This window comes from Caloenas nicobarica, chromosome 2, assembly GCF_036013445.1.
Source record: "Caloenas nicobarica isolate bCalNic1 chromosome 2, bCalNic1.hap1, whole genome shotgun sequence".
NCBI lineage: Eukaryota > Metazoa > Chordata > Aves > Columbiformes > Columbidae > Caloenas > Caloenas nicobarica.
The window spans coordinates 33,643,635-33,665,449 of NC_088246.1; the positions used below are offsets into that span (position 1 = coordinate 33,643,635).

A 21,815-nucleotide genomic window follows, 5' to 3' on the forward strand; every position below is an offset into this window, starting at 1 on the left:
ACGCCTACGTACATATTTAGTCTTTATAATTATAATAGCGTTGTGACTGTTCAATAAGTTTTAATCAAACCCAAGATAATGTGGGAAATCCTGTTTTCTGTGATAAATCATCCACAATAGTTTGCATATGAATGAGCTACAGATTTAGCCTAAGAGGCTACTGAAATGGCCTACTGATTTAGGTTCTATTGTAGCGCTTAGCACTGTTCTTAATATCTCATTAAAATTAGTTCTTTATCATGCTGTTATGTATCTCACTTAGTCTTTATATTTAAGTAGGACAACATTGAGATCAAAATGTAATGACTCATGGAAAAGCCGACAAATATTTTAATGTGAACTCTTTAAATATCTACTATTTCTAAACGTTTTGTTGGTTTTTTTTTTCAATGTAGATTTTGATTAATGTGACTTTATCTCATAAGCATACAATAAAGAACAATGAAGGACTATTTTGAAAATCCTACAGAAAAGGACCTCTCCGATGCTGGTAAGCAGCATGTATGAAAGCCACGTGTGTTTGAGGAATATATTCCACAGCTCCAAATCTGAAGGGGCATTATAAGATTTTCCCGATTGCCATAGTGGTTTTATAGGAAATACCACAATGAATTTACCGTGAATTAAAGCCACCACCCAGAAAACCTTTGTGCGTGAGTCATTCCACCAAGTTCAATAAAGTTCATTTATGAAGGTAAAACTATTTAGGCTGGCTCCTTGCCTGGGCATGAAAATGCTCCTAAGATAAGCTCAGTAAGGTGAAAGAACAATATTGCATTCAAATGGTTGTTTAAACTGGTCTTTATAGACAACTGTCACCAGAAAGAGCATCTGGAAAATTCTATTCGTAGTGAGTCAGCAGGTAAAGTTAAGGTAAACCTAAACTGGGGATGGCTGGTGTGTGTAGCCCTTTCGTCCCCACGCAATTCACGGCTGGTGCCCTACTGTGATTGCCAATCATTTTCTTTATTGACTTATTATATCCCATTTTAAACATTTAGAATCATAAACTTTCTGGGGTAGAATTCCTCTTTTGTATAGATTGCTAAAGCGCCTAAGACATAGGAGGTGGGTTGTGTGCCAACTACTGCAATACAAAGAAATAACGAGGATGGTTATCACAGGCAAAGACATGATTCTTCAGTTAACTTGCACCTATTCTGTGTTACCTACAGTCATTATAACCTCCACTGTAAGCAATTCCACTGATTTCAGTAGGACTTCTCCTGTCTTGCACTCAGTTGTGTAGGTCTTTGCAGAATTATTGCTTAATTCTTGCTTTTAGTCTTCGATAGTCTTTCTGTATGAATGTATATTTTAATTATAAAAACAAAGTTTGTTTCCATCTTAGAAATGGAGCTGGAAGCTTTTGTCTGGAGAGGAGGAGGTCAACTGAAGAGAAAAGAAGTTTCAAAAAGAATTTAACAGGCTGTTCCAAGAACACAGGGAAAAACTAAGCTTCAAATGCAAAAGAATCAGCAGTGAAAGTTGCAAGAAACTGGTGCAAAATACGGGTTATTATGTTAATGTCTGGTTTTTTGTTTCACAGAATCTGCAAGCAAGGGATACGACAACCCTTCTTTCCAAATCGATGAAAATCTTGAAGAAAGTGACCGGTTAAAGCCCAAGAAAAATAAGTAGGTATTCTTTGAACTTAGCACATTGGCCGCTGGTGTATTGAGTATGTGGTGGTGGGTGGTTTACTAGAAAAACCTTAATTAGTCTTCTACATTTTTCTCTAGGAAGGAAAATGAGAAGATAGACAAGAAGGCGGTTGGCATTTTTGAACTGGTTAGTGTCCAGTTTGATGGTTTGCTTTATATTTCCTTTTATTTATTTGTGATTGTTAGTTGTGTTTTTTATGAATTGCAGTTAATAAGCAATCAAAAACCAGAGAAGCTTGAGACCTATTGATGCTAGACCTCTGTAAAATTTGGCCTGTTAGATTAGATTCCCACCTCAGTGGATTGGTAGCACTTAGAGCAGTTCAACCTTAGTGCTGGAAGAGGATGAAGCTCACCCCTGCTGAGACTGATCTAGGACATATATACAGCACAGGCCCTTGCCTTGGCTCCATTTATAAAGGATTTATCCTGTGTTTGACATCTGAGGGTTCTGCTATCTGAGAGAACCACTGGTATGATTTTCTGTCAGTTTTCTGTACAACAGCTATTCCCAAATAACTCTTACATGAGGACTTGCTTATTCTGGAATTAGAAAGGTTTTATGATTTTATGGCTTATTCCATATCCATTTACACTTTGGAAGAGGGTTAGTACATTCAGGTTTCATTTCTGATTTCAGATTAACCACATCTGGGAATAGCTGTTACAGTTTAAATTCACATCCTTGTTTAAACCAAACAGACATTCAAGGGTAGACAAGCCTTAAGATACATTCTCTGCTGCAAACATTCTCTACTAGTAGAAATAACCCAGGTGCTGGTTGATAACTCACTCTTTTTTACATTTCAAGGGCATTATCTTAGTAAATGTGTAACTTACAGGAACACAAAATATAATATATTGTACAGAGAAGATCATCCCTTAGAAACATGTAGGACATGCATTTTGGTTTTTTGGTTTTTTTGGATTTTTTTCCTGCTGAGTTGAGGAAGAAAAATGTGTCCTGTCAATGTTTCCTTAGCAGCCCTACTGAATACTGATTTAAAGATGTCTGGGACTTACTATGAAACTCTTCTCATGCTCTGAGTTTGCCTTCAGTTGGAAGGTTGTTGCTGCTTAGAATACGCAGGTAGAAATAATGCATGTTCTATAAGTCTGCTATACTGTCACAAATACATGAACTGTCAGGCATAACAACACTCTTTTGCTTTTTTTCTCTTTTCTTTTAATGCTCACATAGTTCCACTATGCTGATTGGGTGGACATCCTTTTGATGGTGGTTGGTTTGATTGCAGCTGCTGCAAGTGGTACTGGATTGCCGATTATGATAATTTTCTTTGGAGATATGACAAACAGCTTTGTGCTAAGTGGTGTGAAACCAAATGTGTTAGAAGGTAAAAAGTTAAAATTAGACTTCTCTATGTACCAGTTATGTTTTGCTACAGGGGCTAAGATATTTCTCCAGACTACACACTGGTGCACATCTGAACAGGTATATAATGAGGAAAATTCATGCTGTGGTGAATGACCAAATTGTTTTAATCAGTCTTTAATGGCTTGAACAGGACAAAAGCAGTGCATTGGCTGTGCTCTTTATGAATGAGCTTCAAATTTGATAAGATAGTATCATCCATTATCAGCCACTTTAATTACTAGAAGTTTAGAAAAAATAGATGTGTATTTGCCAAATGATTTTGTATTTTGCAAAACTCAATTTGCAAAATACAAAACTTTCCCAAACTGGTGACCCTAGATTGCCATGATTTATCTTCAACATATAATACTTTCACAAATATTACTATGACTTTTTTCCCCTCACAGGTACTTCAGTAAATAATACCAGCTGTCCATCAATTCCAAGCATAGATATAGAAGCTGAAATGACCAAGTAAGAGTCTTTGTAGTTATGCTGTTAATGGAGTATTGGGGGGTTTTCTTTTACTGTATTATCTCTTTGAGTAGAAGCCAAATGTTTGACTTTTCAAAACAGTTTCCCAATAATGTATCACAGGCTTCAGTATTTACTTTGATGGGGTAAATGAAGACTAATTGTTGCTTTGTGTGTCTAACTTCTTTCACAAAATGCAGTGGGGTCATGTAGCCTTTTGTTCCCTTATCACAGATTTGCTTACTACTACGTGGGAATTGGATTTGCTGTGTTGGTCCTGAGCATGATCCAAGTGTGGACGTTTTTGATTGCTGCTACGAGGCAGACAGCCAGGATCCGGCAGAAGTTCTTTTTTGCAGTCCTCCATCAGGAGATGGCTTGGTTTGATACTACCCAGATAGGAACCCTGAACACCAGACTGACAGAGTGAGGGCCCTGTTCTTTTTTGACCTCTCCTCCCCGTCTGATCCCCCCCTCCCCCTCCCACAATATGATGTTTAAAAGAAAATTGCCATTTATCTTCTGTGGAATAGCCCACAGAGATTTTTTTTTTTAAGTGTGAAATGTTACATCTCTGAGGGAGAAATTCATTATTCTTTTCAGCTTCATTTGTGCAGTTTGTGTGATATCAATTGGAAGGGTTTGCTGTGAAATCCCCGACTTTATAATGTCCACTAAGTATGTGGCAGACAGTACTAGATAAACAGCTCTGCTGTCTCCAGCTAGTTTACAAACACTGAAAGCTCTGACACTTTGCTGCATGGAAATGAGCTTGCATTTACATCCAGTCAGATCTCAGGCTGGACCCTGTCCAGTCAATTAAACTCTTTGAAGCTTTTGTGCAGGAACAGAACGGACTCAACGACATACCGATATGATCATAGTTGAAGCCACTTTATTGCTCTAACAAAGTTATATTTATACCTATCTTATTTCTGTACACACGACACGCTGTTGTTTTATTGGATAAACAGTTTGTCCATGAGCTGTTCACACACATAGCTACATTGCTAATTGGCTCTTATTACTACATCACGCATCCCCAAATATGGTAGCTGTTTGCATTCTTGCAGTTAACTGCTTCTTGCCAGTTCCTGCTTTTATGCCTGTTCAAGCAGCTTTTGCTGTTTACATCGTGTCCTTGGATCAGGACCTAATCAACAAGGCTCAGTGGATGGTCCGTGAGATTGTTGCAATGTCCTTGTTCAGTCAAGTACACTGCCACACTTTTGCATAGACTTAGGCTGAGGGCTGAGGACTCTGCCCCAAGATGCAATGGGACTGTATGCATGAACACAGAACTTTTTTTCTTTCTTTTTTTTTTTTTTTTTTTTTCCCCTCTGGAAAAATATTGAATAGCTATATTGAATAGCTTTGGACAGAGCTGCATCCTGAAAGGTGTAAAAGCAGCTTAAATGAATCCACTCTCAGCTGTAACATCTGTGTGCTGAGAAGATAAAATGGGGAGGGAAATTTGTATGAAATACAGAGGTTCTTCCAAATAATGTTGGGATGGGAGTTTATTGGTTGGTTGGGGTTTTGATTTGTTTTGGGTTGGGCTGTATTTTTTTTTTTTCTGATAGAATGGAGATAACCCTTGATCTGAGTCTGTAGCCAAAATTAAGGACATGAAATGCATCAGGGAGCTGAGCAGAAGGAATCACATGGTGATGGGGGGCGAGGAGGCTGTTTGGCTCTTTACTTGTATTGCTCCATTTGGATTCTGGATAAGGAAACTAGGTCATTTGTGACCTAGTGACAGGACATAGAAACAGCAGAGAATGATGGAAAATACAGAAAATGAGTCCTAAAAAATAGGAGGTTTCTGCTGTGTTCTGGCCACATAAGAGACTAATGGTACTGTTCAGTAGCTGTGGTTAGAAATTTTGCTGTGCCAGTTAGGAAATGGCAAAGCTTCTGACATTAGGCCACACAGTATGAAACAGAGGTGGGGGGGTGATTAGAAAGAAAGGCATTCAAAGCTAACAAATCTTTTTTCTATTATTATTGTTATTTAAAGTGACATCAACACCATCCACGAAGGCATCGGAGACAAGATCTGTATATTTGTACAGTTTTTTTCCACATTTCTGACAGGGATTATTATAGGATTCATCCACGGGTGGAAGCTGACGCTGGTGATTTTGTCAGTCAGCCCTCTGCTTGCTGTGTCAGCAGCGGTTTGGTCAACTGTAAGTGAGTGGGGATCAATAAACAAAGCAAACCAGAAAAACATGACAACTCTTATGCACAGGAAAGGAGGACAGTATGGGAGAAACCTCATGTGGTTTCTAAGTTGGGAGGTTGGCCCAGTGCTTACTTTGATTTCTGCTCCTCCTGTAGCTTTTCTCTGGGCTCCCAAGCACACACTTGCATGTCATATTCTTTTGGTCTACCTACTCCGTCCTTGTCCCTTGTGATCTGATCTGCATCAGAGCATCTTCCTTGCACAGCAATTTCATAATGCAGAGCACTGGGGAAGCCCAGGCAGAAGCTTGTGACCCTTGTTCTTCCCTCTTAACAAAAATGCCTTTTAAGTTCTTTCCATCCACATACATGTGATACCACATCTGTTGCAAAAAATTTACCAAGTTTCATTCTGTGTACAGAGTAGACCCTAGGAGACATATACAGCTACTGTGAAATATCTAGAGAGATTTCCCTTTCAGATAGGGAAACATTTTCCCCTTGTGATCTGTTGTAACCACATTAATGGGCATGGCTTCTATTCCAGAGTGGTTACTTACATATAATAGTAGGGAGTGTTTTACTACTTGTAGTATTTCGAATAATCTAGGAAGAAGAACATTAGAAACTGTAACGATTACTTTGCTTCCTTCAATGTCCGCTGATGCTCTAGTTTCTAGACACCTCAGGCACCCCTCAGAGCAGCTACAGCACACCTCCCTGACCCCACGCACATCACGGCATAGTCCTTAGGCTGCCCTCAGCTTGGGAGGAAAGTGGGTCAGTCATGAATATCTGATGCTTGTGTAGTCTTTCACTTTAATGAGGACACACTGAGAGAGTGATCTGGATTTAGGGGAAATTTGGGGCACAGAGAGGAGTTGACATCCCCTCTTTCCTAAAACCTCATCTTGTGCCTTGATCTCTGGTCATTCCTATTCACCAATACAGTGTGCGCACCCTTTCGGTAGGCTGCAATAACATCTGTTTTTCAACTTTCCAGCTCCTGGCATCCTTTACTGCCAAAGAGCTGTCTGCTTATGCCAAAGCTGGAGCTGTGGCAGAAGAAATTTTGACAGCGATCAAGACTGTCGTGGCTTTCAATGGACAGCAGAAAGCATTAGCAAAGTAAGTTTTTGAAATAATAATTATATATAAAATATAGAAAAAAAAGTTTGGTTGTGGGTTTAGTTTTTTGTTTGATTTTTCTTTTTGTTTGGAGGGGTAGGGGAATGGAATTCGACTTAGTGTTACTTTATCCTTTTATAAGTGGACAGCTCACTTGAAACTAAAGATGTGCAGATACATCTAGTAGTGAATACAGGCTATTTGGTGTTATCACAGCAGCATAGACTCAAATTTCTCCTCTGATTCAGATCTGGAGTTGAATTTAAAGTGAAAGTGGTGGGGCGGTTGTCTTTACCTACTAGTCAAATGCAGCAAAGCATGTGATTAATTGCTTAACTCCTAGAACATGTGTGCTGCTGTCCTGAGCTTTGATTAATGAGCTTATATTTAAGCTTCACTGGATAACAGCCTTAAGTAAAATCGCATCACTGGCTTTTATTACTTTAATGATTTGCACACAACACTAGTAGCTGACCTAATCCAGTGTTGGTGGTAGTCACATGTAAAAGGTGAGGTGGATATCACTGACCACAAATTTATTCACATATCATAACCAGTAACATTCAGTACAAAAATACAGGGCATTGACAATACCATGCAGTTGGGAAAGGCAAACCAGAAGACCTGATCCATGAATCTCTTCTATCCTTTTCAGCTCTTATGTTTACCCTGATCTTGTGCGAATTTTCTAAGGTAATGCTAGCGGTAGCTAAGGGTCCTACAGCTTGCTCCTGTGTTTGTCTGCTTCCAAGGGCTGAGTTCTGACTATCTTGTAGCACTATATTCTGTTTACTGGGTTTTGCTCTTAAGTTGCAACAATGTTAAGACTCTTTCTGCTTACACAGTAAAGGTTAAAAAGCCCTAAAATTGCCTAGATCAGTTTTTCCTCCTCCCTCCATCTTCTTGTTCCCTGCAACTACAAGTGACTGAAAATCCAGTGGTAGGAGTTGCTTCAAATTACTTTTGGGGAAGGTTGAGGTCTGGAGATGAAATAACTGATACCCAGGTAACTTCATGCCAGTTAAGACCAGTTTTCTTTCTTCTATGGTTGACCAGTCAGCCTCTTCCACAGCTCCACCTCCATTTAATGTAAAAAAACCCCACGGAATTGCTGCCTCTCATAGGAACATCTTCTAGGGAAAAACTGCTATCAGGGACTGACTAGGGCATTTTGCAAACTGTGGATTGTGACTCCTGCACAGCTCTTTGAATGATGGCCTCAGAGTTAGGAAAACCAATCTTTCACTGACCAAAAATGTTTACACTTGCAATGGACCTTCAGTTATCTTCTGTTTCTGGCAGTGGCTTGGCTTTTCCTCTGTATTCGAGTCACCATGTGTACTTGTTACAGTGCTTAAATACAGTTTTCATTTTCATGGAGGACCTGAAGTGCTGCTGACTTGAAAGTAGGGCTTGGTTTTAAGACCACAACCAAGCCAAAACATTTAAATATGTTTGAGTAACAAATACAATGTTGGTAGCATGTGAACAATTTACATGAACAAAATTAATTGTGCAGCTGACTGAATTCCGTGTCTTCCTGCTGCAGGGATGTCTGCATAGAAAATATGTATTAGGAAAAAAGTGCAAGGTGTTGAATGTGTTGCTGACAAGTAAAAAAAATAGTCTATTCCTAGGCTATGATTTCCATGATGAGCCTGAGTAAGTGAAAGCTACTAGCTGGAAACTAAGAAAGAATGAATATGAACTGTCCTTAAAAGAAATAATTCTCTCTCTGAACTTGTCAGTCTTTATAGTGGTCTCATGTGTCCACTTGTTTGCTTTATTACCATGTTAGTAAACCAACCTAAGGGAAAGATTCCTGACTTCCCAAAATGGCCAGTAATGGAACAATTCTGGTGTCAGAGGGAGCTCTGGCTTCTATTCATTTACCTGCCTTCATAATGCCTTTTTTAAACGTGGAAGACTAAACCTTAGCTTTGATAGGTAATACTGATAAAACTTTTTCGAGATTTCTTTTCAGGACTAATGCAAAGAAATGGCTCAAGAGTGGTATCTTGTCTTCCATCATAATAATGAAGTCATGCTACTCAATTGTCTTCTAAATATGCCTTCCATAGCAGTATGAGAGTGTTGTCAGCATATGTCAGAGCAGATTTATTCAAGCAATTACATCCATGCTAGTCCTCGGTTAAAAAAAAAAAAAAAAAAAAAAAAAAAAAAAAAAAAAAAAAAAAAAAACCAAAAAAACCCCACCACTCACATCTGTATTCTCTTTCTCTTTCTGGGACTTTAATTACTTTTATGGCAGAAAGCCTTTCAAATAAAAAAGGACACTGGGAAATATCAATCAGAATGGCATGTGGTACCTATTAAATTAATGGTTGCCTTATCCACTTTCAGATATGATGCTAACTTAGAGATGGCTAGAAGTGTTGGAGTGAAAAAGTCCATTACCACCAATACATCTCTGGGTGTTTCACAATTTCTTATCTTTGGATCCTATGCACTTGCATTTTGGTATGGAACTAAGCTCACTGTCGAGGAGAAAGAAAATTATACCATCGGCAACGTGTTAACTGTAAGTACAGCAATGCAGCTTTGAAAAATGCTCTGTAGTTTCAAGAAATTAGTTATGCAAGCAGTGTATATAGTTATTTCTATTTTCTGCCAAGTTCTTTCTAAATCAGCTGTTAGAGACTCATTTGATATAAAAGAACTGAAAGGGAGGCATTCCTCTTACCTAGATTTTGATATCGCAAGTTTGAACAGGGTGCCTTGAATTCCCGCTCTAATCAACATAGAGGCAAAAGTATCTGCGGACAATCATTTTCTCACTTGCCGAGGACCCTACTGTGGAGCAGGATGAACAACCTAGAGCTGATGGTTAGGGAGCAAAGACAAGTAACCTGGACAAAAAAAATTCTAGCTAGACATTAGGATTAAACGAATCCCACTGGTGTGCTGAATGTGTACAGGGAAGTCCTCAACATCCCATTTAGTTACAATGTCTTCTCTGCGTTTTGTTATTGTTTACTTGTAAGTGTTTACCTCTATGTCTAAGTTGATTATAGTTCGAGGGTATTTAGCTATCTTCTTGCCATCCAAAGTTTGGCTACATGCTTAAATTTCACACTGAAGTGACTTCTAATGTCCTGACTCCTCAGTGTGGTTCCTCACAGCACATCAAGTTACTTGTGTGTTGGTCTTACAGGTGGTATTTCAGTTCAGAAGCCTCTTTCAATCTTCTTAACTTTGGGCATATCTGGGAAGCAACAGAGAAAAATATTTATTCTATTTTTAGATGATAGAAAATGCAAGAGCATTAAAAAAAAAAAAATCACGTCATAAAAGCATGTGTTCATAGTTACCATTCACCCCAGGAAAATGGGGAATGGACAGGAGCAACTGTGAAACACACTTTTTGCTTTTTTGTTTAATTTTCCTGGAAAGGCTGCACCAGAAATTGCTGGGGATTTAACAGCCTGGTACTGGTGACTCTAATCACTGTTAACTGTGATGGTTCCATCTGTCTCTTGCAGGTGTTCTTCTCTGTGATTGTCGGAGCCTTCTCCCTAGGCCAGGCAGCTCCCAACCTGGAGAGTGTGGCTAAAGCACGTGGGGCTGCCTATGAAGTGTATCAGATTATTGACAAGGTAAGTATCTAAGTAGAAAATCCTTTTAACAAGATTTAAGTTTTTCCTTTTTTCCTCAAGAGATGTAACAAAATGACTCAAAAGTCCCTAAACCATCAACTCCATAGATGCCTACTGTTGAAACCCATAATATTTCCACTCCTATTAAAAAGACTGCCCCTTTATTTTTTACAATGAATGCTGGGAAACCTGATGTGTGTATCTGAGATTTATGGATGAGGTCTTTCTCTATATCAGACTTGCAGGTACAGAGGGAAAGTATTATAGTAAGGCGCTATAGTATTTTTTTTTTAAAATACCTCTGTAATATTTCAGCTGAGCTGGGATTTTTGGGGAAGGGAGGAGCTGGTGAAGAGGGGTTTAATAGTGCTGTTGAAAGCTATGGTAATACAAGGCTGCAGTGCCGATGTTGCTATGAAAAAGGGTTTCCACATTGTTATCTTGATCTTGCCGTGTTATGCAGCAATTGGATATCTCTATATAAAATATTTTAAACGAGTAGGACTAGAAAGTTCATGCAGAAATGGCTACATCGTTCTTGATGTGAGTATAAAACCCTCCTATGTAGATAACTGAGGGCCATATTTTGGCTGCAATATAGTACAGCTAATTTCTGCAATTACAGATTTTCTGCTGTGGATTTTGTTGCATTTGAAAATGTGCTATATTTGTCAAAGCAGAATTCACAGTTAGATATTCCCTTACATCCAGCATCTTGTGAGTAAAATGCAGCAGCTCTACAACAGTGTACTTCAGTCTACTTAAGCAGCTAAGAAAATAAAGGAGAGAACAATATATCCAGCTGAAATAGCAGGTCCAAAAGTGTAATAACCAGAAATACATTTTAACAACTTCTCTCTAGAAACGGCTTATAGATAGCAGTTCTAAGGAAGGCTACAAACCAGACAAGCTCATAGGAGAAATTGAATTCAGAAACGTCCATTTCAGTTACCCATCCAGACCTGATGTTAAAGTAAGTGTTCATTTCAGATTAATCTACTCTACTGAAATTCTGAAGCTTATGTCAATGTTATTTCTCTAATCTTGTTTTTGTTGCTGAACGCAAAACGCGTTCCTATCTTGGGAGACTGTGCACTATTGGGATAAGAATAATGTCCAAAGACAAAGATGTAGTTCTACTGGCACTAGCTACCTACTCACCATTCTCCTCTGCCGGACAAAGATAATCAGAATGTGTTGCTCCTAGTCTGAATTTGTGTGAACAAGAGCACTGATAAACCACTTAAGATTTTTCAAGATCTGTCATTAAAACTTCCAGACCTTACACAGTTAAACCAAGAAGTTGCTCTTTCCAGCCCTTTGTTTGTTCTGAGCTGCTGTGATATCCCATGTGAAAAATGACCTGTGAGAGAGGCTTTACAGCAATATGCCATCAAATGGATTGAAACATATCATCCTAAATATACATTTGGAAGTCAAATGTTATTTTGGGCAGACGTTGAAATTGTGGTTCAATAACTAGATGTCCCTCTTTCTTGCCAGTTGAACTTCCCTAAGTAACCGTATTGTGCAGTGCTAAGTACATCATGTCAGGGTGATCTGCTTTTGTGGTGATAAAGTTGGCTTGACCTCTCTAACATATTCAACAGTTTATAATCTCTTGAAGAAACTGAGAAAGTGAAAGGGATTCACTGCTGTTGTTACTTAATGAAGAAAATGCAGAAATACAGATTTCAAATGTCAACAGCTAAAAGCTGGACATGCTAATTAAAGGGTGAGAATGGCGACGTTCATGTCACTGCCCATTTCTTCAGCTGTCTCTTCCCGCCTCAGTCATCTGAGCTCTGTCCCATCATGCATCACATCTGTTTCCAGGATACTGAGACTGCTAAAGAACAGAACCAGAGCTGGGTCTTCTACCTCAATGAAGTTAGTGCAATGCACCTTCTTTGACTCTTGGCTCAGAGGTCAGAAGTGACAGGGCAGAGTTTTCATCCGTCCTGAAAATGCTGGATTATAGGTCTGCAAGACAAATGGCAGGGAAATGAGAAATATTTTGTTGTCCTTCCCAAATCTGAGTCAGCGTCTCTCCATACTAAGAGTATCAATGTTATTTAATAGAGCCAAAAGGAATCAGTAAACATGTGTGGAATTTATCTACAATGTCACAAGCAATTGATGCAACACAGTATAATCTCCCCTTTCCAGGCTAAACCAAATCAAAGAGATCTAAGGAGCCTAGTTATTGTCAGTTTTAATCTTGACAACACCTTACCTGATAAAAGTGAGTTAGAAATAGCCTATTAGGTGGTTGTGACTACTTGCATCTGGAGAAAGTATCCAGAATATAGTTCTTGTTTGATAATGCAGGCACCAGGATATCAGCTTCTTGGAGATAGAAACCGTGCTGGATGCAACACAGGGAGAGGAGAGCAATATTGCAACTATTTTAATCTCTCATTGCAAAAACATGTGTAGGCAAAATTATAAATCAGCCTGGTATAAACAAGAAGAGTTCCCATAGCAGCCAAATATTTTGGCAACTGCACAGCATTATTCATATATGACATGGACATCTTTTGAGGTAAAATTTTCCTTGATGTGAAAATGGCAACAAGGATATCTTTAATTTGCAGCTACTCCTCAGGTTGTTGAGGCTGTTAAAAATATGGATTGGGATTTATTAAGGGCTTCCCAGCAGTTACCTTGTTAAAATAGCCATTTATATTTTAAAACCAGAAGAAAACACTCGTTTCTCAGCAATAATTCTTAGCACATTAGAAATATTTTTCTGTGAGGCTCATAACTAAGTGTTATGCTACTGTCTAAGCACTGTAAAGCAAAGGACAGCAGGAGAACCTAAGACTCCAAGCTTGCTACTAGATCATACAAATACAAATTGGAGAAAACGAGCTATGAAGTTTAGAGTACTGTGGCTGTGTCTATATTAGCTGATTTGAGTGTGCTTTGGAATTTTCCCAGGCACTGGAATGCAATGGTCTATGCAAGAGAACTCTTAAAATGTTTCTTGGCATGAACTTGGCCTGTTCCAGTTGTCAGTCTTCTCAGATAATTCCCAGGCTTGCTTTGGTAGCCAGAAGGATCCAGGGACCATTCCCAAAAGGCAGGTTGTGTGTAGCCATCCTGTTTTGAAGGCCAATACCCTTTGCAAGCATAGATGCAGGCTCTTTCATATCAGTGCCCCAGAATATTCCCAGATACAATTAAATTACTGATATTGCTGTACCTTCAGACGGTATTCCTTACTACTACCTTGATTATTGCTACAGTTACCTTGATAGACTGTTCTCCAACCCAACTTGTGAAACTAGGATAACTTTTTTTTTTTTCCCTCCCTTCCCCAGATCCTCAGAGGTCTAAATTTGAAAGTTCAAGCTGGGAAGACCATTGCTTTAATTGGTGCCAGCGGCTGCGGAAAAAGCACTACTGTTCAGTTGCTGCAGAGATTCTATGATCCTGTCCAGGGAGAAGTGAGTGCCTGCAAGTGAACTGTAAAAAACAGAGAGCTATTAGGATGAGCACAAGATTCCCATATTGACAGAACCTTGATTTTTATTTTTTTTTAATTGAATTTGAGCATATCTCTTCATAGGTCAGCGTTTCCACAGTTTACATTTCTAATTAACTATCTTTTTCTGTTTACTTGACTTCATTATTCTCCTCCTTCTTGCAGTACTATGCCACTATGGTAAATACCACAAATCTTTGAATAGATGCATGATCTGAATTTAAAATTATTTTCATCTACAGTTGGCTTTTCAGGTTCAGTAAAATTTTTAAGCAAACAGTGCTCTGCTGTATTTTGCTTCCTTTTCATTGAATATAAACTAAAACCTGGAGAGAGTTTTCCTATTTTAAATGGTAGTTTTCTTGGCTCATCTTTCTATATCTGCTAACCCACAGCAAATTTTCCATTGTTACATATTGTATGTCTGCTCTACCACTAAACACCAGATCTGGTCAGTGAATGCTAAATGAAACTTCCAAAGGAAAAAAAAAAAAAAGGCAGTAAAATAAACAATATATTTTAAGGAAAATGTTATTTTTATACCTAATAGTTGAAGAATGCTGCATAGTAGTTGTCACTGCTAGTTGGAACTAGATAAACTTTTCAAATATTAAATGCTGAACTATCACTACATGATGTATCAAGGCTGCTGTTATCAACACTGTTTCTTAAACTTAGTGTTTCTGTGGCTGTTTAGTCCTGCCCCCATGTGTCAGTTTGCTGTTCCTGCCCTGTGCTGATGTTAATGTTCATAGGACCATATTGCAAACGATCTAGGTTAAAAATATTTTTCCCTTCCCTTTTAGTCAACTTGGATTATTTCTTTGATGTGGCATAAAGCACAATAAAGCACAAGCACAGAAGCAATTGTGCAGCCACACCTGTGAGGGCAGCAAAGTGGCACAGGGGCATAAGAAAAAGGTAAAAAAATATGCTCAGAAGCTCAAAAACTCTTAAGCCACCTTGGACAGCATGGTTATCGGGAAGGAGGGGGAAAAAAGCACAACAACAACAATAACAAAACAAAACAAAAAACCAATATCTTCAGTTGTAACTTCTCCCCCAACGTAGTTTTTTGCTAAAGACTTTTTTTCTTTTTTTCTTTTCTTGTAGCTGATAACTTAAGTCACGTAATAGTAAATAATTTATTTATTATGAACAGAAAGCATTTTTTCAACTTCTTTGACATACAGTTTTCCTTTCAGATTACCTTAGATGGTCAGGATATTCGGACGCTTAATGTAAAGTGGCTACGAGAAAATATTGGTATTGTGAGCCAGGAGCCTGTTTTGTTTGCAACAACAATAGCCGAAAACATTCGCTATGGCCGAGAAGATATTTCTGATGTTGAAATTGAGCAAGCAGCCAAGGAAGCCAATGCTTTTGACTTTATATCTAAACTGCCTGATGTGAGTTCATGAACTTCTTTTGAGTGTAAGAACGAAAGGTCCAGTTAGGCTGGTGTCCTCTTTCTGAGAGGGATAGCATGGGAATTCAAGTTGTAGTATAACTTCCCAAAATACTCTTACAGCCTCCAGCAGCTTTCAGTTCAGGGACTTTCTGGACTAGATATTGTCTTTGTTTGGCTGCCCTCAGAGGATTTGTGCCTAAGTCTGGAAGAAATGTAAGTGCCTTAACTCAGAAATGAAGCTTCACAACTGTATTATCATCCCTACCCATCTCAGGAGGCATGGGAAGAGTTGGATTTTGGATTTCAGCATCTTCTCTTTAAAAGACCTTTGTCAGGAGCTGCCTGCATATTCAACAGGAAATTGGGAGCAGAACTAAATAAGTATGCCCTGAACCGAGGCCATTTTTAGCATCTGGGAGCTTGAGCTCTCTCTCTGCCTGAGGTTCACAGCTTTGAGCTCTATCCTGGCAGTAGATGCCTTGCTCCTTTCAGGGTGGGAGTGGGAAGTGAGATCAGTCATTCAAAGTATATCCTCAGGAATGGGTGACGTGACATTCCTTTCGGTCCTGCAGTTAAAAAGATGTAGAAAAAGTTCCTGCCTGAGAACCGATTTCAAATTCTACTACCTCAGAGAGTTCGACGCCCATCTCTCAAGCATGTGCTGTTTCTAATGTGTCAGGCTGTTCCAAGGTTCCTTCTTCCCAGGAAGAGTCACTTGATTATATGTACTCTTAAACAGCTATATAAAGAAAAAAATGTATAGTACACTTTGAGACTTGCCACTTTTGAGTGAGTGACACAGTCAGTAGGACCTGAGCAATGGCTCCAAAGGGCAAGTCTCGGGTTCAGAGGAGTAAACGTTAGAGATCCTAGTAGGTCCCTATGATCCCAGCCCTACTGGAAAGGTAGGCAGCCCTCAGCAAATGCAGAGATGCGTTTTACAGGCTTGCCTTGAGAAAGCCCAGGGTTTGGAGCACTATCTGAGCAAGTAGGAAAGATCAACACTTTAAAGAATGCTGAGTTTTGAGTTAGACATGTAAAGTATGTGATGGGGGTAGAAGGGCTTGGCCAAGGGCTAGATGGCTGGGTATCATTGCACGTTTGCCCTGCCCGTGCTCATGTCAGACAGATAAAGCTACCTCTTGTCTAGGAGCTGAGTCCGTATGACTGCACAGAGAAGCAAGGAGTTCATTTGAGTCAATTCACAACTTCTATTTTGTTTTCTGTTTCTTCAGAAATTTAACACAATGGTAGGGGAAAGGGGGGCTCAGCTGAGTGGCGGACAGAAGCAGCGAATAGCTATTGCCCGTGCCCTGGCAAAAAATCCCAAGATTCTTCTTCTGGATGAAGCTACATCTGCACTAGATACTCAGAGTGAATCCATAGTGCAAGCAGCTCTTGACAAGGTAGGAGTCATGTTATTGAAGCTACCATGAAAGGATGCAACAGCAGTTAAGAAAAATTAACGTATGGTTTTCACTGCAGGTTTCTATTGGAATAAAGTACAGTGCAAAATAAAATTTGGATGGACGTTTCAATTTCAGGGTTTTAACAAGGAATTTAAACAATCAAAAATTTGCTTAGTAATCATGTCTCTTTGGATTTTTTTAACATTATTACTAATTACCAAGACACAGTCATGTGTAACTGTAACTCAGATCTCTTGAGCTCCCTTCCTCAAATCATGCTTATTTATTTGCTGGTGAAATATGGATTGCATCTTATCAGGGCAAGGTATGAGGACTGAATGATCTTTTTCAGGTAGAATAACAGAAATATATAATATAGTATAATTAGTATAATACAGTATAATTAATATAATATAATATTCCTAGCATTTATTCTTCATTGAACAGTTGCTTGATAACTTTCAGGAAGCTCTTGGGATTTAAGCATTTTCTTTCTCTACAGAGACTAAACGCAAATCACAGAACAAAAGCAGAGCCAGTTACAAATACTGAGTGTCTGCTACCCTCATGCTTTTTATCAGCCTCACAGCTCTGGGGTGTGCACTACTGCAGAGCAGAGCTGCCTGAGCTTGTAGCTGAGCCTCTGTGCCACCAACTCACGGTCCTTTCCTTGCAGCCCTCCTTCATCAGCAGTTTCTACCAGGACATAGTGCAGCCTGGAGGCTTTGATTAAAAAAGAAGTTCATAGTTGGGCTGGAATGTTGTTTCGTTTGTCTAATATTTAAGCGAAAAATCCTGCCTTTCATTTCAGTAGTTATGAACAGAGAGATGTGAGTTACAAGCATGGCTCAAGAGAAATACAGAATTTACCACCTTCACTGGCAGTTGGTTTAAATCTGAGGTAAAATGTAGCTGCTGGCTAAATTCACACAACTGTACTGATATTATTTTTGCACCCACATCTATATCAATACTATTAATCTAATCGAGTTTGTGTATAGTACTATTGCTGTGAACTTATAGCTGAAGTAGCAATCTTTTAGTGTTTAATTTATCCCTCTTCTGCACCTTCTTTAATTCCATGATCAAATACTAACCTTTTCCAGAAGCTTTTTGCTTCATTTCGTGTATAACATCAAGGGAGATCACTCTGTTAAGGAGTCATCCTTCAGCATGTTCCCAGAACACACCAAAATGAGCCCTGAATCATAACTTATTTGTATTTTCACAGCTTTTTGATGTTCATTAATTTAGTCTCCAAATGGGATTTGCAAATTTATTCTCAGCACCCCTGAGTGGAAAAAGTAGTGCTAATATTGTTTATTTTTACAGGTGAGGAGCAGAGATAATAACTTCACAAATGCACAATGTTTCTGAGCAGTCATATGCAGATGTTTTTCAGAAAACTTTGCATCTTTTAAAGCACTTTGCTTGCTCTGATTGTAGCTCTCAGCTGCAGTCGTGAGGGCTCTCCACATTAGGGCACAGGCACAAAAACAGCAACAAGACAGATCTCCTGTGACAGGCTTTGAGTGATTCCCATCAGTCCCATGAAAACTTGACGGCATGAGTAGGGGAAGAATCCAGATCTCCATGGAATTATTCACTTACTGAAACTGTCCTTGTCTTCTCCATGCCTGTTCCTTTGCCCATATGATGTACAACTTCTGTAGCAAGTAACTTAGAATCATAGAATGATTTTGGTTGGAAGAGACCCTCCTCACAATCACAGAGTCCAGCCATAACCTAACTCTGGCACTAAACCATGTCCCTAAGAACCCCATCTACGTGTCTTTTAAACACCTTCAGGAGTGGCGACTCAACCACTTCCCTGGGCAGCCTGTTCTAATGCCTAACAACCCTTTGCATGAATAAATTTTTCCTAATATTCAATCTAAACCTCCCCTGGCACAACTTGAGGCCATTTCCTCTTGTCCTATCACTTGCTACTGGGGAGAAGAGACCAATGCCCTCCCTAGTATGACCTCCTTTCAGATAGTTGTAGAGGGTAATAAGGTCTCCCCCTCAGCCTCCTTTTGTCCAGGCTAAACAGCCCCAGTTCTATTAGCCATTCCTCATCAGACTTGTTCTCTAGATTCCTCACCAGCTTTGTTGCCATTCTCTGAACACTCTCCAGCACCTCAATGTCTTTCTTGTAGCGAGGGGCCCAAAACTGAACACGGGATTCAAGGTGGGGCCTCACCAGTGCCGAGTACAAGGGGACCATCACTTCCCTAGTCCTGTTGGCCACACTGTTCTTGACACACACCAGGATGCTGTTGGCCTTTTTGGCTAACTTGGCACACTGCAGGTTCCTTGGCTGTAGAATATATTTGTTGCGTGACATCTCCTTGGATTTGTCCCCCTGCCCTCAGGCCACCATCTGCTCCAGGCATCAGGGAGGTGGGAGGCCATTCTCTCCAGCAGCCACGAGCTGGCCTGTGCTCACTTGCTGCATGAGGACTCTGTGTGCCAGTGGTCTGTGTGGGAGCTGGAGAGGGATGGAGCATGCAACCCGCAGGCTTCGGTGGTTCTTACTGCCAAATCCCAGCAAGCCCCTACGGAGAATGTATTAGCTGACAATTTGGGATGTAGCTTATTTCAAAAGACTAGGAGAGAGCTTTATGGAGTAGCTAAAACTCATTTCTGATCCCAGATGTGCTCCATTACTCTATGCTTTCTTGCTAAGTCTTGTCAGAAGTCGTGCTAATGTTATACTTCAAAAATATGCATGGACAGTATTTAAAGAAAATATCATTGCTTTATATATTAGCTATCCTAGCATTATTTTGAGAAAGATCTAACTACATTCTCACTGCGTTTCCCTCCCATGTGTGCACACACATGGAAACACTTTATTGGCAACTTTAACTCAAACAGTTCAAGTTTGGTAGAAAGTCAAGTAACTTTAATTATAGCCTTTAATACTTGCATTAATAAGGTTAATGTGGTATTCTCTGCCTGAATTAGACAAGCAAAAGTGTCCTTAGACTATTAAACAAGAGACATGAAACCAGAGGAAAAGTCTTTGTTTTCAGAAGAAGGAGTTATTTCTAAAATTTAGATTTTAACAAAAATATATATTATAAATGCCTAAAATAACTGGTTTTTTTCTGTGCTGTTTTCATGCATGTCTTAATATAAATTACCTTTGTATTTCTGTAAGGCTCGGACTGGCCGTACGACTATTGTGATTGCTCACAGACTGTCTACCATCAGGACTGCCGACACTATTGCTGGATTTGAGAAAGGTGTCATGGTTGAACAAGGAACACACAGTGAACTCATGTTGCAGAAGGGACTCTACTATTCTCTCGTAACGCAGCAGGTAAGGGCAAATTATTTATTTTCTTTTCACAAAGTTGTGAAATGCTGGTATGTTGGAGCCATTTTCTGTCTGTAAGTCCTGCATGTTGTCCAGCTGGCAGCTGCTCAGTTGCTCTAGTCTGGGCACAGACACAGGCTTGGAATTCTAGGGGTTTTACCTATAAGTGTTTCACATTTATGCAATCCAATATGACAAAAACATAAGTGAGTAGAAGGTACGGACAACATAATTATGGCATAACCACAGAATTGTTAGATTCCAGATAGATTCCATAGACTGCTTAAAGAAAAAAAAATCAGAACCAAATAGTCTACTGCCATTACACACTGAAATATATGTGGCCTATAGGCAACAGGGATCACATGATTGAAACAGCAGTACTCATGACAAACAAATTTTACCCTTCCTCCTTCCCTGCTCAAAATGTCTTGTGACTGTATATCATGAATTCTCACTAGAGTTGTAGCAATAATGTGGAAGATGGTGAGACATCAGAAGAAACTGAAGACGCAGAGGCTGAGGAATATGAGGAAAATAACATGAATGATCTTGTGGAGGAGCTGACCCTTCAAGATCATTTTGAAGAATCGGTGATCCCTGGAAAAGGCAGCATTCGAAGAAGATCCAGCAGATACAAGAGCAAGAGGTGCTCTTCTAAGAAAAAGCCCTCTAGAAAAAAGGAAAAAAAAGAGCTGGAGGTTGGTATTAAAACTATAGTTTCGAATTTTAGTGATAATATGTAAGCATAAACACAAAGCATGTAATTTTAATTATTTCTAGAGAGCTGGCTGCAATGCAACCTTTATTCTAGTGCTATTACAGTCAGTACTCACCAGGCTGAGTATTTGTCCTAGGAATATGGGGATAATCACGCACGTCTTACCAAAAACTTCATTTTAACACTATTGACTTAGTGTGGAGGCGGTTTGTGTTGTTGATTTGTTATGCTTCATAAAATGAAGCATATTACTTTAGTGTTACTGATTATTTAATTCTATCTAATTAACATGAGTTGTGAGCTTTCATTCGCAGAACTCTTTTCCTCCGGATACTCACTGTTGCAAATACTGGTGGATAATGTAATCCCTGGGCTGTGCATACCAAGTTTAAATGCACTTTGGAATATCATATTACCTTTATGTCAAACAAAAAATATCAAAACCTCAACATTTTGAAGTGTATTCTAAGTAAAGTAACCATTACTTTCTCTCTCTGTTTGTCTTAGTATAGGCTTTAAAACATCCTGTTCCGGGTATTTTTATTCAGATAAAACACTTTAGGTGACAAATGTCATATAGAAATAAAAGTCATATAGGAAGTTAAGGTTTTAGAAACAGAACTATATTTTGTCAAAGCAGAGTAAAACTTGCTCAATGGCAATCAATAGGACCAGATTTCTAGTGGACTCTGGATCAGACTTTGGGGAAGCAGCTCAATAGAAACTTGATTCTGTTTTTTCCTGTTTTGTACTGCTTGAACTAAAGCATTTTTTTTGCATGAAATATATTGGAAGAGTTGATTGGCATGTTTTGGTGTTTGTTTGTTTTAACCTGACTTCAAGGCCCTTGAAGTGAAGAAATAAAACGTAAATTCTGAAGTAAAACCATGGATCCTTTTAAATCTATGGAAGTTAGGATCTCCTCTGTAATACAGTATCTTATTGCTTAAAATTACTCTGGAAGCCTTGGTGTAATTCGTATCTATCAATATTTCTTCTCACTGAAATATACCT

General features: G+C 39.1%; 1 protein-coding gene across 1 annotated transcript in view; it reads left to right on the forward strand.

Moving 5' to 3' along the window:
- Positions 1-432: 432 nt before the first annotated feature.
- The window catches only part of ABCB5 (ATP binding cassette subfamily B member 5), a 35,510-nt gene continuing 14,127 nt past the window's right edge, over positions 433-21,815 (forward strand). The window contains exons 1-16 of the mRNA XM_065628615.1: positions 433-490; positions 1,550-1,637; positions 1,743-1,791; positions 2,866-3,019; positions 3,447-3,513; positions 3,748-3,939; positions 5,534-5,705; positions 6,704-6,828; positions 9,193-9,370; positions 10,332-10,445; positions 11,308-11,418; positions 13,772-13,897; positions 15,141-15,344; positions 16,582-16,752; positions 19,922-20,083; positions 20,542-20,781. Coding sequence (XP_065484687.1) covers positions 442-490; positions 1,550-1,637; positions 1,743-1,791; positions 2,866-3,019; positions 3,447-3,513; positions 3,748-3,939; positions 5,534-5,705; positions 6,704-6,828; positions 9,193-9,370; positions 10,332-10,445; positions 11,308-11,418; positions 13,772-13,897; positions 15,141-15,344; positions 16,582-16,752; positions 19,922-20,083; positions 20,542-20,781 — 2,202 coding nt within the window. The 5' untranslated portion in view covers positions 433-441. The remainder of the gene's footprint in view (positions 491-1,549; positions 1,638-1,742; positions 1,792-2,865; positions 3,020-3,446; positions 3,514-3,747; positions 3,940-5,533; positions 5,706-6,703; positions 6,829-9,192; positions 9,371-10,331; positions 10,446-11,307; positions 11,419-13,771; positions 13,898-15,140; positions 15,345-16,581; positions 16,753-19,921; positions 20,084-20,541; positions 20,782-21,815) is intronic.